General features: G+C 49.2%; 2 protein-coding genes across 9 annotated transcripts in view; one reads left to right on the plus strand and one right to left on the minus strand.

Moving 5' to 3' along the window:
* Positions 1-3,462, plus strand: part of MYO9A (myosin IXA) — a 269,375-nt gene extending 265,913 nt beyond the window's left edge. For all 8 annotated transcript variants that reach the window (XM_030875073.2, XM_030875076.2, XM_030875075.2 and 5 more), the window contains one exon: positions 672-3,462. In XM_030875073.2, the coding sequence (XP_030730933.1) occupies positions 672-1,135 (464 nt within the window). In that variant the 3' untranslated portion in view covers positions 1,136-3,462. The remainder of the gene's footprint in view (positions 1-671) is intronic.
* Positions 3,463-9,758: 6,296 nt separating this feature from the next.
* Positions 9,759-16,442, minus strand: NR2E3 (nuclear receptor subfamily 2 group E member 3). Its single transcript, XM_030875302.3, has 8 exons — positions 16,315-16,442; positions 15,636-15,762; positions 15,371-15,474; positions 15,034-15,282; positions 14,740-14,915; positions 13,634-13,880; positions 13,277-13,382; positions 9,759-10,284 (listed from the first exon to the last, which is right to left on the minus strand). The coding sequence occupies exons 1-8, from the start codon at positions 16,406-16,408 to the stop codon at positions 10,152-10,154; spliced, it is 1,236 nt and encodes a 411-aa protein (XP_030731162.1). The 5' UTR covers positions 16,409-16,442; the 3' UTR covers positions 9,759-10,151.
* Between the last annotated feature and the right edge of the window lie 995 nt (positions 16,443-17,437).

The raw sequence follows: 17,437 nt of genomic DNA on the forward strand, positions 1-17,437 counted from the left end.
AAATGAACATGTTAGACCAAAGACTCCAGATTTGTTTTGCAAAGAAGGAATAAGGATTCCCAAGTGAAGACAAAGTCCCTTTCAAGAAGGCCTTGAGTTTACATGAAAAAGTGACAAAGTCCTAAAGAGTTGAAATATACCAATTTTGTGAAGCTTCTATACAAATTGTTCATCAAGCCTTCAATGTAAGGCGTTACTTTTGCAGTTTGATGTTTTCTCTATATTTACCACAGAGAAAAGGCAACAGTCACAGTTTCTGTGTCTTCCTGACCCACGATCCATTTTCTAAGGGTGGGTAGCAGGAGCTGAGCCCTGCTGTGAGATGGGACTGTACCAAACAAGGTCTTTAACTGCCTAGCGTGTTTCAGCGAGATGTAGAATTGACTACATATCCTGGCAGTTTTTTAAATGATAGGGACGGTTGTAGGCCTCTTCTGATGCCATAGTCCAACTCCAGACTTCCTTGGGGTTGATTCTGAAACGATATGGGTGGTGTAGAAATGGGTGGTGAGCTCTTCTCGAGTCGTGTCTGTGCACAAAGTAGGTCGACCTGGACCCTCCAGATCTTAGCCCACCCACTTTCACATGTGGACAGTGACACCTCTTCATCACACGACGATTTGTTTCAGAGGGAACTGCCATTTACAGCTTCGGTCTCTTTCTTACATTAGAGAGAAGCTTAGCCCTTATCTCCCTGAAGGCAGCTGGCAAGTCTGAACCTTCAGGCAAGTTGCGGAAGCAGCTAAAAAAGCAGCAAGACTCACTGGATTCAGTGGACTCTTCAGTCTCTTCTTTATGTTCGTCTAGCACTGCATCTTCTCATGGGACCAGAAGACGATTTCAAATTTATTCCAAATCTCCATTCTACCGAGCTTCCTCAGCTGGCGAGGCCCTGGGAATGGAAGGGCCATTGGGCCAGACCAAGTCCCTAGAAGACAAGCCTCAATTCATCAGCAGAGGAACCTTCAACCCTGAAAAGGGCAAACAAAAATTAAAGAATGTGAAAAACTCACCTCAGAAAACCAAAGAGACCCCAGAGGGGACAGTTGTGTCTGGCCGCAGGAAAACTGTGGACCCAGACTGCAGCTCTACCCAACAGCTAGCTCTCTTTGGAAATAATGAGTTTATGGTCTGAACTGGCAGATGTGTTGTCCCTTCATGGCTACATCTCATCTTTGGGGCCTCATCACCTGGTCCACAATATTCATCCTAATTGTGGTCCTGCCTCTCGCCCAAGCATACAACCAAGACCTTGTGTGCTGAATTCCTGGTCCTCCTGCCGAAGCGGAAAGGCCTCTTTGAAGCCTGCTAGGGATGGTGCCAGTTGTGCCTTGGCTGCTGTATTTGACTAGAGATTTGACTAAACAAAGCAACCAGGGCCTGGGGATTTGGGTCAGTTGTGGAGGTCTTTGTAGTTGCCTCTCCTCCCTCCTCTTTGCCCTTCCCAGAGGTGAGTGTGGAACTGGGGGGACATTGTGGGCTGGAGGGACCCACTGATTTCTGACATTTGAAGAAAACATGTAAATCTTTCTTAACCATGAAAGTGAAATCCTTTGGGTTTATTTTGGGATAGTTAGGAGCTGGGGTAGAATATAATTTTTTTCCAAGGATTTATAAACAAAAAGCCTAAGCCCTCTATTTTAAGATTTTTGAAAAACACTCCATGTTATATTCTGGGGAAAGTGAAAAAGCAGTTGTCTCCATTAAGCCATCAGAGCATGTCTCAGACATCTGTGGTTACACAGTGAAGAGGAGAAAACATGTTTTGCTTTTGGTGATGTTTGATGTCATAATAATCAATGCTGGTTTAACTCCTGGTTAGTTCCTGCCAAATATATTGCATGGCCTGAAATTTCAGTAGCTATACTGTTCTTATAGCCCCTGATTCTAGGATCAGGTTCCTCTAATATTTTTTAAATGTCCCAGAGACCTGGTGAACCCTAAACGTGAGGGTTTCATGCTAATCCATCCAGGCTTTTCTCTTTGTGTAGATTAAACTGAAGATGGTTTATGAACCTATTTATCTGCTGGTGGATTTCCACCACGAGCTCAGACAAATAATGTGACCATTTAATCACTTCTCCCCAAACATTCACACACAGCACTGCATGAATAAGTGTTACAGAAAGCTGCCAAAAAAAAAAGAGAAAAGTTTTTAATATGACCCATCTAACTTTTATCTTCTTTTCCTCAGACCATCAGTATTAAATAGAAGAAAAAAAAAATCAAGGACTACTTGAAGCTATTTTTGTTAATATTCTGGTTACTGAAGTTTACTGTAAATATATATATGTATAGTATGCATATTTCTTTTTAACCTTATGCTACCTTGCTCCCCATGGAATTTCTTCCCACAGATTAGGGGCCATTGGACGTGATGGTGAGAGCCACTCATCCCTGGGTTGAGGGAAAAGTCAGACCATTTTTCTCACCACTGGGTGTCTCCATATACCTGAGTTATGAAAGCATTTTAAGCTTCTTAGCATTTGTGGGATTAGAAATCTGTTTTTGCCTATTTATAATATATGGAAAATGAAACATGATACCCTTTCTTGAGATAAGTATGTGAAAATGTTTTTTTAAAGTTACTAAATGCATCTTGTCTAACTACCACATGCACTGTTCTAAAAAAGAGCCTTTACCATCTGTAACCTGAATTTTGGTTATTCTTCCTTTTCATACTTATTTGATGTGAAGTTATAGAAATATTAAGACTTTTGTCAAGGCAGAGTCTCTCCTGTTACACAACACTGAACCTCATGCCACTGCCTCCTTGGTTATCGTTGAGCCCCAGAGGCCAGACATGGAACATCATTCTGAGTGGCAGCTACAGGTAGCAGGAGGCTTACCTCTCTCTGGTTTGGGTTCAGAAATGACCTCGGGAAAGGAGTCTTTTTAAATCTCCAGAATGGTGATGGTTAGTAAGTAAATGTTAGATTTTATATCCTGCAAACATCTGCCACCTTGTTCATGCTGTCCTGAGGAGTAACAAAGGTAAAGCCTTTAAAAATCTGAACTTGAGAGTCTCCTAGAGTAAAACCCAACCCCTCAGCATGGGGTGTCAGCGTGGGTGCCCCAGTCCCCGTGCCCGGCGCAGTCTGTCCCATTATTCTTGGGAGGGTGGTTTTCAGCTGGCACTAACTACTACTCTCCACTTGCTCCAGAACATTGTTTAAATACCATACAAAAAAAAAAGAGATTAGCCCTGTTGAATAGTTTTCTTTGGCCCACGGAAATGGCCTGGGAAACACATCTTGGCACGTGGCCTCCCCTCTGAATCTTTGTGGAGTTTTTGTTTTGTTGCTGTTGTTTTGCAAAGTAAGTTTTTGGCAGTTAAAAAACTACTCATGTAGGTCACTTTATAGGAACCAGGCGATGGATGTTAAGAGACTTTATAATTTTTCTCAGGGACCTAAAACCTGAAATTGGATAAAATTAAATAAATATTTGTTTTTCAGTTGCTAGATTTGTGGATTTCTAGTCATTTAACAAGCTGCCAGAATGGAAGGTGGGGGTAGGGAGATCCATGCAATTATAAGAATGGAGAGCAAATGTGGGACCCTCCCTTTGAAGGAAAGCAAGCCGTTGTTCTCATAACATAACAGGCATTGTTGGCCTGGGAAAGAGATGAAGCCATAACTCTAAAATACTGTCAGAACCAAGTGCTGTATCTCCTTCCCTTTGATTTAACTGGTCCTCCCCATGGTTAAAGTTATGTTACCACAAGGCGATGCTGTATTACCAGGGGTCCCCAATCCCTGGGCTGCAGACCGGTACCGGTCTCGGGGCCTGTTAGGAACTGGGCTGCACAGCAGGAGGTGAGTGGCAGGTGAGCGAACGAAGCTTCATCTGTATTTACAGCCGCTCCCCATCGCTCGCATCATCGCCTGAACCATCTCCCCTCCCCCCCCACCCCCCGCCCCCTGTCTGTGGAAAAGTTGTCTCCCATAAAACCAGTCCCTGGTGCCAAAAAGGGTGGGGACCGCTGCTGCATTACAGTCACTTATGATTGAGATATTTAACCTTAGTATGTGTCAAATTTGTGTTTACTATTGCTTCTCTGCTCATTTTCTTTGATCTCAAATGCCTCAAAGGAAATCCCTGCATAGCAGCAGTGGGGCAACCTCTCATTTGAAGCCCATACTCTAATATGCAGAGCATTCTCTTCTTATCACACGTTCCCAGCCCCAAACACAGCCTGGATTTTTAATTCTCCCAATTAAAGCCAACGTATCCCTTATCATGGAAAATGTAATGGAAGCAGAGAAGTGTGCATTGTGTATCACAAAGTGAAGCAAATACAGGAAGGATTTAGGAAGGTGACATGCTGAGTTTGTAATGCGCTTTATACTTCCTGCCATTTTAATTATTTTGCCACTCTTGGCTTCTGAAAGACAAAGGAGATACAGCTCAGTATGAGCCTTGTAGAGGCAGAGGGACCTGGGGTTAGGGGGTGGGATACAAGAGCCCCACCTTCTCATGCTTTGGAAACCAGCTACAGCTCTTACCTTGCTGGGGGGTTAGTGGAGATTTCTGTCTTCCATCACAACAACAATAGGATTGTTTTCACTGTCAAAGACAGGGTTCCAGAAGCATGCTGAAGAGAGGAGGTCCAGCAAGGTTCTGCAGGCCCACTTTAGTGCCTGTGGGCCATGGTTTTTTAACTATAATGAATGTGTACCTTTCACAAGCACTTTGGTGAACCAGAGAGAAGAAAGTATTCTCAGGATGTGTTTAAAGCTAAGAGAGTTTTAAGAAGAAACAAAGTCCAGACGGCTTTGCTCATCCTTCTCTCTCCCTATTTTCTCCCCCTTGGTGGGGAGCTGGACAACATCATTCTGTGTTGACAGATGTGTTTGTCTGCCCATAATTTTGTGACAGTTGGCACTGTCCCCCAAAACCACGCTAGCCTTGTAGTAAAATTCCTTGGTATTTGTGGGAGTCCTCTGTCTGTGCCCCTAAAATACTATTAACCACTTTCCTCTGGAACCACTCCCACATTTGATTTGGTGGTAAAGGGCAAAACAGTGATTGTGGAGGTGGGTCTTTTAGGTCTTGTTGGTCTCTTGGTTGAAACTGTTTTCAAAAGCCCCACCAAGGGGTCTATTACCTTGCTCTCCATCCATACTTAATGCCTATTTATCAGCCCTGTTAGGTCATATAAAAGTTGCACCTTTTGAGCAAGTAATTGTGTTTACTAAGGGAAAGGTGTGCACTACAGATTAGTATTATATTATTTTAATGGATTGAAAGTAATTTATAAGTATGCTGAGTGTAAATTTATAAAAGACTATGTATTGTAAAAGGACATATCCTGTGAAATATAATATCATTTTACTGTTTAACAGAATAATTCTATACGAAGAATGATTTGTCTCACCCACAGAACTGATTACATTCCTGATGCAATCAACACGCACTTTGTGATTTCCTTTTTTTCTTTTTCATCTTTTTTTGGCGGGAGGGAGGGGGACATCATTTGTATAAAGTAGAGTTTGTGTCACTCAAAATATGCACTGTATGGCTACACAAGAGCAGCTTGATGAACAGATCACTCCATGGCTCATTAAAGAACAAAGCTTCCAGAAGCAGCAATACGTGTGGTTTGTTTTCTGACCATCCTGGCTCCCACCCCAACTCACTCCAACCTGAACCCAAGGAAGAGCAATGATTTTTGTTAAAGTGATGTTTTTTTTAAGGAAAGGGCTGAGCCCCCAAATTTTCAAAGTACAGAGGTGGTAATTATTGGAACTCAGTAGAGTTCAAGTGAAGGTGATATTCAAGCTGTGAGTTTTCTGTAATGGATGCTAAGCTGTCAAGACTTCATTTAATCCATTTAGAGGTAGGCGGGCAGGGAAGGCAATAAATCTATATTGAGGATCCTCACCAAAAAGGCCATGAAGAAGTAGCAATAGCTGCTAATAGGGGGCCCTAGTGTATCCTTTTTGTTCTGCCCTGCACTGCATGACTTTGGGAAAGTCATTTGCCCTCTGTCTGGAATGGGGTCTCTCCCCCTGGTTTACTTCTCCGGATAACTCTTACTGACTCTCAGGTCTCAGTGTAAAAAGCAGTTCTACTTGGAAATGTCCTCTTCCTCCTTGAACTGGCTTAGATGCCTTGTGTTCTCAACAGCTCCCAGTATTTGTGGCATCAAAAAACTTTGATGTTAGCTTCCCAAGGCAAGAAAAGAGCCTATCTTGCTGACTCTTAGATCCTCAGCACCTAACAAAAGGTGCCCACACTTAACATTTTGGATGAGAGGGCCGAATGAGATCAGGGGTTCTCAAATGCCAAACCAAGTCTAAGGTGGAATTGAAAAAAAATTAATTGTGATCAATTTTCCCCTAATGTCAAATTTATTCAATTTTTAAAATTCTGAGATCATCCTTCACATTTCTTTTTACATCAAGTTTACATTTACATTTTGCATTAAATTCACATTACAACAAAATAGTGGACTAAGATTTCCTTAATTGGCTAAATAAAACCTAGTAATGCCACTTTTAAAAGTTGCCCCTGTGATTGCTGGATCCACAACAAACCTTTCTGATCATAAAGATAAGAGCAGAAAGCTGTAAGGAGATGCAGACTAGAGCTTTGCTTTTTAAAAACTTGTTCTGTCTCCTAGATTGGATAGCAGTACAGCATCTTAGAGCCAGGGACATAACCATGAATATGGATAAGACACATGTAACGTCTGTTGAATCTTGTGAGGCATCTCGGACTCCGAGGAGTATGTCACTTCTCAGTTCTGTGTGGCCATTCATTCAACAAGTATTGACTGAGCACCCACACCCACGGGCACTGTCCTAGGTGGCGGAGGTACGTTGGTGATCAAAGCTCCCACCCCCATGGAGCTTGCATCCTAGTGGGGAAAACCAGCGGTGTCCACCAGATGCAGACTAGTCATCTGCACTATCTGGCTTCCCCTGTCAGATTATACTTATGAATTTGAATGGGTGCCCCTTGGCATCTTTGAGCCTTTCTCTGTCCTTCCTACCTTTAAATACTCCCTTAAGGGCGGAGGAGGATAAGTGTCTCACAAGTCTGAAAACTGCAGTTGAGAAGAAAGGCCCAGATAGTACCACAGGGTCTTCCCCTGTGTGTTTCACAGCCAGAGACATTTCTGGCGTTGAGGGCTGAAGGGAGTTTCCGTAGTATCCCCTCCCCTAGCAAGAGCCCTAAGTGCAGTGAAACAGAGCTGTAACCCATTTGAGTTTCATGGGGCCAATTTACAGCAAAAGGTTGAATAAATCTTGGGATCAACTGAGAGCTGTATTAGGAGGAAAACAGAGGCCACTTAGTATATTTCAGGTGTGAAGGACTTAATGTAGGTATTAGGGGCTTAACAAACTTTGGAAGAACTGGGGAAACAGATGAGAGAAAGCTCCCACAGATGGTCCAGAAAGCCAGCAGATCTGAACCAAAAGTTCTGAAGTTCTCTAGAGTTTGCCTGGAAGCTCCTGCAACTCTAAAGAAGGCTGCTGTGAAATCTCCGTGTTCCCACACACACGGCTGCAACTGCCTCCAGAGAATAATGGCTCCTCATTTACTTTACAAATCTCACGTGAGTGCCTCCCTTCCATTAGTAAACCATAGGGGAAGGGGATCCTGGGAAATGTACCTCCTGGCATCTCTGCAATGAAGACAAGACCTTAAGAGGGGTGGGGCGGGGTGGGGGGGGGCTATGGATGCCAGGTTGGCAGCAGATAATTCAGATTATGTACCTCCTCTAATTCTCCAAGACTTCTTCCTGAAGATCCCAATCTCTTTCTCAATGTAGAATTGCTGTGCTCACACCTCCCAGAGACTAGCCTGTGAACTTCAGCAGGCTGCCTTTGCAGCCTTACGTTCCCCAAAGCAAGACTGCAGGATAATGTTCAGGGCCTATTTGGTCAAAGAAATTGGAGAGTATAATGGCATTATAGACATTAAATGACCCAAATAACTGAGGCAAGTCTGATGCTTTTAGAAGATCAAGGGTCTTTAGTTTGAGTGCTTAGGTGGGAAGGGCTTAAGCTGGGCAGTATTTTCCATATTCTTTCTTCTCTGGGCACCAGTCTAGCTATTGTCATTTCCAGAGCAGAGTGTTCTGAACCATCCTTCCTCCATCACGGCCAGACATCTCTGGATAACTAGGAGAATTCATATACAGGCCAAAGGGCAGGGAACCCCTAGGATTTCACAGATTTCTCACATGACCTTTTTCTTCTTGGCTTTAAGCATTTCTTCTTTGAAGGCAGAAAATGCAACGGAATTGTTCTGCTGATTGCAGGGGCGGAGGGACAAAGTGGGGAGACAGTGCCAGGGTTAAACGGAGTCATACCAAGGTTTGTGTCCTCTCTGAGCCTCAGCTTTTTTCAACTATAAATGGGATGACTGGTCCCCCTGTCAGATTAATCTGATGGTTAAATAACAATACACATTCAGTGCTCAGTTCACTGCCTGGTGTATCAAGTGCCTGAGATACGTTAATATTTTATAAATTATTATTTTCTAGGTCTTCTGGATCTGTCTTTGAAAAGGAAGAGATTTGTCTGAACTTCATCTTTCCATAAGGAATTAAGAAGTCATGCGGAGCGGGGGTGGGGGGGGCTTCCCTGGTGGTGCAGTGGTTAAGGATCCGCCTGCCAATGCAGGGGACACGGGTTCAAGCCCTGGTTCGGGAAGATCCCACATGCTGCGGAGCAACTAAGGCCGTGTGCCACAACTGCTGAGCCTGCACTCTAGAGCCCGCGAGCCACAATTACGGGGCCTGCGTGCCAGCGCGCCTAGAGCCCGTGCTCTGCAACAAGAGAAGCCACCGCAATGAGAATCCCACACTCGTCGCACCTAGAGAAAGCCCGAGCGCAGCAGTGAAGACCCAACACAGCCAAAAATAAAATAAATGAAATAAATTTATTTTTTAAAAAAGTGATGGAGGGACTTCCCTGGTGGCGCAGTGGTTAAGAACCCACCTGCCAATGCAGGGGATAGGGGTTCGATCCTTGGTTCAGGAAGATCCCACATGCTGTGGAGCAACTAAGCCCTTGTGCCACAACTACTGAGCCTGCGTGCCACAACTACTGAAGCTGAAGCCTGCACACCTACAGCCCCTGCTCCATAACCAGAGAAGCCGCCACGATGAGATGCCCACGCACCGCAATGAATAGTAGCCCCCGCTCGCCACAACTAGAGAAAGCCCTCGCGCAGCAATGAAGACCCAACGCAGCCAAAATTAAATAAATAAATTTATTTAAAAAAAAAAAAAAGAAGTGATGGAGATTCCCCTTCACAAAAAGTGCCTGTGGCTGCCTTGAGTCGAGTTGCATGGAGCTCACCTTTGTTTACGGAGAGGTGAGGAAGGATGAGGAAGAGAAAGATGGGGAGAAGCCATGGGGTGGTGGGATGCCATCTAGAGAGAAGCTGGGTTGTTGAATCCTCTGGGAGATTTTTCACTGGGCTTGGCTTTGTGGCACCTGGACTATGACTCGGAGTGGCAAAACCAGATGGAATTCGAGACCCTGTACCCACTCTTTCAGCGTCTTCAAAGGGAGAACCTTGGCCACATTGTCTTCCTGTTTTTGTTTTTTCACTTTTTTTTTTTTTGAGGTCTAACAATACAGTAAATTGCACAAATCTTAAGTGCATGGCTCAATTAATTTTTATGAATGGATAAATTTACGAAACCACCACCCGGATCAAAATAAAGAACATTTGTAGCACATCAGAAAGCTCCCTCAGGCCCCTTTCCAATCAACCCCAACCCCTGCCGCGGAGGTAACCACTATTCCAGCTTCTACCACCATTGGTTAGTCTTGCCTGTTCTTGAACTTTGTATAAGCAGAACTGGTGCCTGGATGCTTTTGTTCAATGTTTACATCTGTGAAATTTATCCATGTTGCCACATAATATTGATGGTTCATTCCTTTTTATTGCTGTTTTCCATTTTATGAATGTACCACAATTTATTAATCCATCCTATTGTCATTGTACAGTTTGGAGCTATTATGAAAAAAGCTGCTATGAACATTCTTGTCCTATCTTTTGGTGAACATTTCTGCTAGGTACACATACCTACGGGTACAGTTGCTGAATCAAAGGGCAGGCAGATGTTTAGCTTCAGTAGATTGTTTTCCAAAGTGGTTGCACCCATTTTATTTCCACCTCCACTAGTTTTTGAACATATCACAAAGGAGCTTCTCCATTGGAGTATTTCCTATGGTCTTGCGGAAAAAGAGGAGCTCAACACGTTCAGAAGTAATAAACCTCAAAGCCGGTAGGAGCAGGAGCAGTTTCCCAAACCTGAACAGGATAGAGGACACCATCAGTTTGGTTATCAGCTTCTGAGCCCGAGTCCTAGGGACAGTGCCATCCCAGGAGAGGCAGAAGGGGAAGGAGAGGGGAGATGACTGGCGCCCAGGGCGAGTAAGGAGGAGCTTAGAGGAAAGGCCCCATTCACCTACCCCTGACCCACTGTGGCCCTCCTCCAATCTTTAGTTGAGGAGTGTGATGAAAATAGTGAATAAATATCGTTTATTATGTGTAAAGATTATAAAGTGAGAAGTTATATATATATATATTTTTTTTTTTTTTTTGCCCGTTGCAGAGCACAGGCTCCGGACACACAGGCTCAGCAGCCATGGTTCATGGGCCCAGCCGTTCCGCGGCATGTGGGATCTTCCCAGACCGGAACACGAACCCGTGTCCCCTGCATCGGCAGGCGGACTCTCAACCACTGCGCCACCAGGGAAGCCCGAGAAGTTATTTATATTAATAGTACATGTGAATATATTATTAACTGAATATAATGATTATAATTACATGATGATTAATACCATATATATTTGAATAAGAATATAAATTCCTGGGAATTTCCTGGGGGTCAAGTGGTTAGGACTTGGCGCTTTCACTCATGCGGCCTGGGTTCAATCCCTGGTTGGGGAACTAAGATCCCACAAGCCGCGTGGCACGGCCAAAACATATATATATATATATATATATACACACACACACACATACATATATATATATATATATATATATATATATAAATTGCCCTCTGTAAGCCACCTAGGATGATAGAGTAGCTAGCCATTAGTGAAAATGTTCTGCAATCGAAACTTAATTTTTGTGGCTGAGATACTCATCCAGAAAAGGAGTAATTGTAGTTTTAAATAAGAAGCATTTGCCAAGGCAGGGGTCCCCAGTGCTGAGAACGTGGATGGTGAAGCCCCAAGAGACGGGGAGGGGCATTAGACCTTCCTTGGGTGGGAGGACTGACAGCTGGGGTCAGTGCCCAGTGTCAAGGAGGCCACATCAAATTGGGGCAGCTCCACACTCAGCTTCTACCACGGAGGTCTACAGGAAGTCTTTCCACCTCCCAATGACCTACTGAACCTGTTTTTCCAAACCAAGGGCTTTCTTTCTCTTGTAAGAGCCAAGCTGGTGGCACTGAGCAGTCGGGCAACCCTCCCTTCTGCTTTTCTGATCTAATCAGTGTCAGGAAGGAGTAACTATAAAGCCAAGTAGAGAAATTGTTTTTCAAACTGCCAGAAGTGGGTCACAACCAGCCTTTTTAAACAATAAACAATTTAAATAATTTAAACAGAAATATCAGAGTAAATCATTCAAAGTGAGGGCAGGTATTATTTGGGGGAACTTTGTTTCAGGGTCTGTGTGTTATTGGGTTATGATGGAAATTGCATTTCTTCCTGGGTGTTGCAGTTTTTAAAAACTGAAACACGCTGGCTTAGAGAACCCCAAATCACTTGCTCAGCCCTCAGTTTCTGCCTGTAGTTGATACTGAACCAACTCCAGTAGGAGTGGCAAAGGAAGTGTTAATCAGAATTTTGAAATTTGACACAAAACCAATATGCCCAGACATCTCTGGGAGCTGAGCCCAACAGAAACCTGGTGAAGGAGGGCCGCTGGTGCCTGAATGTCTGTGATGACTGTTCTTAGGGTGCTGTGTTGAGCCTTAGGGACACGTTCTACCTATGCTCACCAATAGCAGAAATCTTCCTGTGTGATGGGTATAGTCCTTATACCTTTGACTCTTTCTAAAAGAAAATTACCTCTTCTTTAGATGATTTCTCAGATTACAGGGGATTCGAGGGTGCCCGTGTTAGCTTACTTCTTCAGAGAGAACTGCTGGGGGCCCAAGAGAATGCAGAAAATATGGTCTAAAATAGCCAATAGGTGCCTGGAGTCCAAGTGGTCCAATCTTGCTGAAGCTCCGTTGGATCTGCTGGTGCCGGGGCGAGCCGGGCAGTCCCAGAGCACTGGCTCCTGCCCCACTATCGCTGCAGTCACAGTCTCAGCTGGCAGCCACTGTCCTCCAAACCCAGCCAGGGCAGGGCTATTGTCCATGCACACGGCTTGTGCAAATGCATCCCTGTCAGATGTCCCGCTGCACCTCCAACAGGCCTCATGTTCCCTCAAAACTCTTTTCCTCCTGACTTTCCTTTTTATTTCTTGACTACCTCGTCTCCCAAATAGCTCTTCTTCCCCTCGTTCCTTATATCCACTCAAGTGCCAAGTCTGACCCATCCCATCTCCCAGTGGCTCCCGCATCTGTCGTTGCCTTTCCACTCCCAAAGAGCAGAAACTCCACGGCTCCCCTGGATCATGGCAATGTCTGCTTCCCTCCCTGGTTGGATGCTCTGTACTCACTGCCACGCCCCTGCATGAAGCCCAGCTCTGTGTATAACACTCTCCCGCTCAAAAGCCTGCAGTGGCTCCTCTCTGCCTAGCAGATCAGATTTGACCTTTGGCTGGCCTGCACAGGCTGATGCCAGAGAGCCATTCTGGCTTAGTCTGCCACCTTCTCAGGGGCAGCGATCTCTTATACCTTCCAAACTGGGCTCCTGACCTAAGAACACATGCATATTCGCCTCTCTCTCTCTCCCCACCTTGGTGAATGATGATTTCTCTCCTTATAGACCTTATCCTTCCTCCAAGTCCAGCCCTGCCTCCAGCTCTGCTTGGCACCCCATCTCCCAGTGGGTCTCTGTCTCCTGCAGACACATGCAGCCCTCAAGACCAGCCCTCAACTGCAGCGTGGTCACTGTGCTGGGCACCCCTAGGAGACAGCAAGTTTGCCTTATGCACATTTTGGTCCCTACTCCCGGGCCTGGTGCTGTGCCTGGCACTCAGTAGGTGTCAGCCACGGGCCGGTTGTACTGAGACCCTTGTGCCGTCTAAACAGTGCAGCCCTGAGATGGTGTCAGAGAGGTGGGCAGGGGGATGGCGAGATGAAGGGAGAGATGGGCAGGGAGGCACGTGCGCGGGTCACCTCACAGGCTGGCTGGGATGGTGGGCCTTGCTGTGCTGGCTCAGCATCACCTGGGATTGGTCCTGCAAGGCCTCCACATGCTCAGGATCCTTCAGGCCCCGCGTTTCTGGAGAGAAGCGGCAGCAGTGAGCTTCTCTCTCAGCCCCTCCTCCCCCGTCACAGTCAGCCAGGGCCTCAGGAGGCGTGAGCCCAGCCCTGCAGCCATCCATCCCCTCCTGCCCCCAGGGGAGAAGTCTGCACACATCTGCGTCTATGTGGGGCCATGGAGGGAAAGTGAGAGGCAGAAGGAAGTCACCAGAAGTCCCTTTCTTCACCCCCAACCACTCTCCTCTAAGGCTTGGGCAAAGACTCAGCTACCTGGTTTGAAGAGGACCAGGGCCTTCATGCAGGCGAACTCCGTGGGGTCCACCGCCAGTACCCGGAACCTTGAAATGGTTTCCTGCAGGATTCGAGTCTCTGCACTGGCCAGTGCCAGCCGGCCCTGAGAGCTGCCACCAGCAGAGGCCTCAGGCGGGGCCAGCAGGGGGCAGCTGTCCAGGGGCAGAGACCACTGGATGGCTCCGAGGAGGAAGAGTTCACTCCATGCCTCTTCCAGCAGGATCACCTGTGCCCAGAGAGAGGGCGAGGGTTATGACTGATACACAGCTCCTCTGGCTCAGCCTGGAACCTCTGCCACCTTCTCGGGTGTCCTAGGAAACGAAGGGCTGGTCCCGGGTGCCCAGAACATTCTGACCTCTGCCTGACATCAACCAGGGCTCCAGAGCTCTGGGACTTGGCACCATCTGGCCCAGATGCCTCAGCTTCAAGATACTCTGTGGGCTCCATCCAAAGCTGCAAGTGGGACACACAGGAAATCCTGGAGCTGTGAGAAGCTGGGTAGCCTCAGGGACTCCCCACCAGCATCCTAAGTTAGGCATCCTCAGCCTGGCTTCTGAGCTGCTTCATCCAAGCCACTGGCTGAGGACTCAGATTCTCAGTGTGCCTCTCTTCCTGGATCTGTCATGACAGGTCCCCTCGCTCATGAGAAGCCCAGAGGGCTGGTCTAGCGGAGAAGAGGCAGGGCTGAAATGCAAGCCCTGAAGTCAGGGGCATTTGTGTTCCAAGGGAGCCCAGGTTTGCCCACTGATGCTGTTTAGGGTGTGCAGACCACCCTGTGACAAACAGAGCATCTGTAGGGCCCGAGGGCTTGTCTAGGAGGAAAGAAGACCCAGAGGGGCACAGACACTGTCTTCAAATCCCTGGTCCCCGTGTGTCCCTGGCCATCACTTTCCCCTGGATGATGACCCTGACCATCATTGCTGCCCAGAGAGTCAGATCCCTGAGACTGGTGTCCCTGACCATCACTGACTCTGAGGCATGGGTGTCCCCAGCCGTCACCATCCCCAAGCCACATGCACCGCCAATCATCACCTGCACAAGGAGGTATGTGCCCCCAGCACATGTGAGCCCCCTGACGGGTATACCTGATCCCGGAAGGGCAGGTTGGAGAACACGGGCAGGTTCTTGGCCCACTTGACAGCCATGAAGAGGAGGCGAGCTGACGTCTCATGGATGCTGTCCAGGCCCCAGGGGGAGGAGGAGGAGTATGGGGACGAGGGGAACTCGGGGTCATTGCTGGTGACATCAATATTCTCATCAGCTGTTGGAGGAGGAGGCTGTGCATCAGCCCCTGCTCCGAGGTAGGCGGCAGGGGCTCCTCAGGGGCCCAGGTGTGGGATGAAGGCAGGACCCGGGAGCTCAGCTCTCCTCCCACTTACCATCCTCCGGCTCCAGCTTAGTGCAGGTTTCGGCCGTTATCAGGCTGGCCATGAAGTGGTGGTGGCCTGGAGGTGTGAGGGCCCGGGGCCCCAGGGCTCTGGCTGCAGACACAGGTGTAGGGCCCCGCGGGCTGGGCCCCGCTGGGGTCGGGGGAGCCGCCAGGGGCTCCAGCCAGGGCTCCGTGTCTGACTCCACGCGGTCCATTCGGACCTGGGCGGTGCTTCGTGGCTGGCGCTCATTCTGCACGGCTGGGGAGACAGGGAGGGTTAGGACGCCCCACGGGTCGCACGCCCCCTTCTCTTCCGCCACGCCTCTCCGGGTGGTCTCCCGACTCACCGTCCTGGTTCATGCCCGCCTGCAAGCACTTCTTCAGCCGGCAGGCCTGGCACTGGTTGCGGTGGGCCTTGTCCACCGGGCACATCCCTGCCCCCACCTGGCACCTGTGGGCGGAGGGGAACCCCCCAGGGAGTCAGGGTCCCGCCCAGGCCCTGGGCCGGGGGTTTCGGACATGTTTGCCACAGCTCCTTCTTCCCTGAATGTCCTCCGTCCCTCCCAGGCCCGTTCAGGGGCTGGAGGGCGGCGGGGCGCTGCCCCGCCTCACCTGTAGATGAGCCGCCGCCTCACGCTCCTCTTGAAGAAGCCGCTGCAGCCGTTGCAGGCGTAGATGCCGTAGTGCTTCCCGCTGCTGCTGTCCCCACACACGCGGCACTGGAGCGAGGGCCCTGCGCCTGAGGGGCAGCCGCGCTGGGTGGGGACTGGCCCAGGGCTGCTCACATCCCCCCTCCCGCCTCCTCAGGGGCCCCTACGCCCTCCTTGCTTCCTCGTCCTCAGCGTCCACCCGCCTTTAGACACGCCTGTGTCTCTCCCATCTGGAAGAGTGTCTCGCGTATCACACCCCCTCAGCCCTCCTCCTCCCCCTTCTCTCTCCATGGCCAGTTCTCAACAAGAGGACACTCTCTGCCCCACCTCCCGTTCCCTCTCTCTGCAGGCGGCTTCAGGCTCCTTCATGCAAAAAAGCAATCTTGGCACCACTGCTACGGACCTCTGCTCCCACCCCCTGAGGGCCCTTCTCTCTCCTTTCCTCCCCCATCCGCTCAGCTGTCCTGTCTGATCCCCATGTTTCTAGGATTCTGGGTTTGCCAGCAGGTTCCCTCACACTTGCCCACAGTCCTTGGGGCTCGGTCTGAGTCGCTCCGGCTCCTTTCACGGTCCCTGCAAACCTCTGACCCACACTCCACTCTCCAAGGGTCCAGATCCTCCTACGTCCAGGAAAGCCATACCTGTCAGCTCCTCCCCCAGGCCCCACCTGCCTGGAGACTCCTTCCTGGAGGCAGGCACAGCTGTTGGCGCCGCCGCAGCCATGTTGGAGCTCATGGGCGCTGTCGGCCTGGTCCTGGCTGGTCCCAGGGCAGCCTCCGCCTTCCTGCCTAAGAGGCCTCAGGATCGCTGAGCCGGGCCCAGCCTCTGCCTCCCTCTCTGATCCTCTGTCTCTCTGTCGGTGCCCCCGTCTCTTGTCTATCTCTACTTCTCCCTCTGTCTCTGTCTCCTTGTCGCTCCTCTCTGTGCTCCTGCCTCCTGACCCCTCTGTCTAAACTCAGGAGCTGCCCCAACTTCCCCTCAGAGCAGCAGCTCTGGCTTGGGGGGATTTCTCCCGGGGCAGCACTGGAGGCAGCTTATGATCCTCTTAATCTTTACTGTCTCCGCAGGGGATCAACCAGCCACACCTGCAGCATTACCAAGGTGCCCCCGGGAGCCGCTCGGGCCTGCTGCGCCCACACCGGCTCCCAGGATGCTCAGTGTCTCCGGGTCCCTGTGCTCTCAAGCTGATCAAATCGTGAAGGGAGGTGTGGACTCCACTGGCCCCAGGACCGTAGGGGTCTGGGGACAAGTGTGTGGCCGAGATGTGTGTGTGTCTGGGTGTGGCTCCACACACTGGGTGCTCACTGCGGGCACTGCTCTCTGCCCCGGCGCTTCTCACCTAATCCCTTCATAAGGGATGGCTTGGGGCCCAGGATTTGAGGGTCTGGGCACTCCTGGAAGGCTAGCAGCCCCCAGACGCCCAGCACAGAGGCAGCTCCCATCGCATGTGGAAATGGGTCCAAGGTAGGGTCTGAGGCCGCCTTGCAGGTGGGGTCTGGGCCCCCCGTGGAGGGTCTCCTGCAGGACTGGAGGGGGTGAGGACACAGCCCCTGAGCCTGGCTATGGGCTCTCAGGCGGCCTCCCAGCCCTTCCCTGACTTGTCCTCACAGTTCCAGGCAGGCTGGTCCCTTAGTGTCCCCAGATCCAGTCTTCCCAGCTCGAACCCAGTGACGGTTCTGAGCTGGGGAGGTGGGAGGAGGCGTTTGTGTTTCCTTTGACCCCGAGGGTGGTTGGAGACAGCCAAGACAGACCCAAGTTCAAATC

Source organism: Globicephala melas, chromosome 2 (assembly GCF_963455315.2).
Source record: "Globicephala melas chromosome 2, mGloMel1.2, whole genome shotgun sequence".
NCBI classification, from domain to species: Eukaryota; Metazoa; Chordata; class Mammalia; order Artiodactyla; family Delphinidae; genus Globicephala; species Globicephala melas.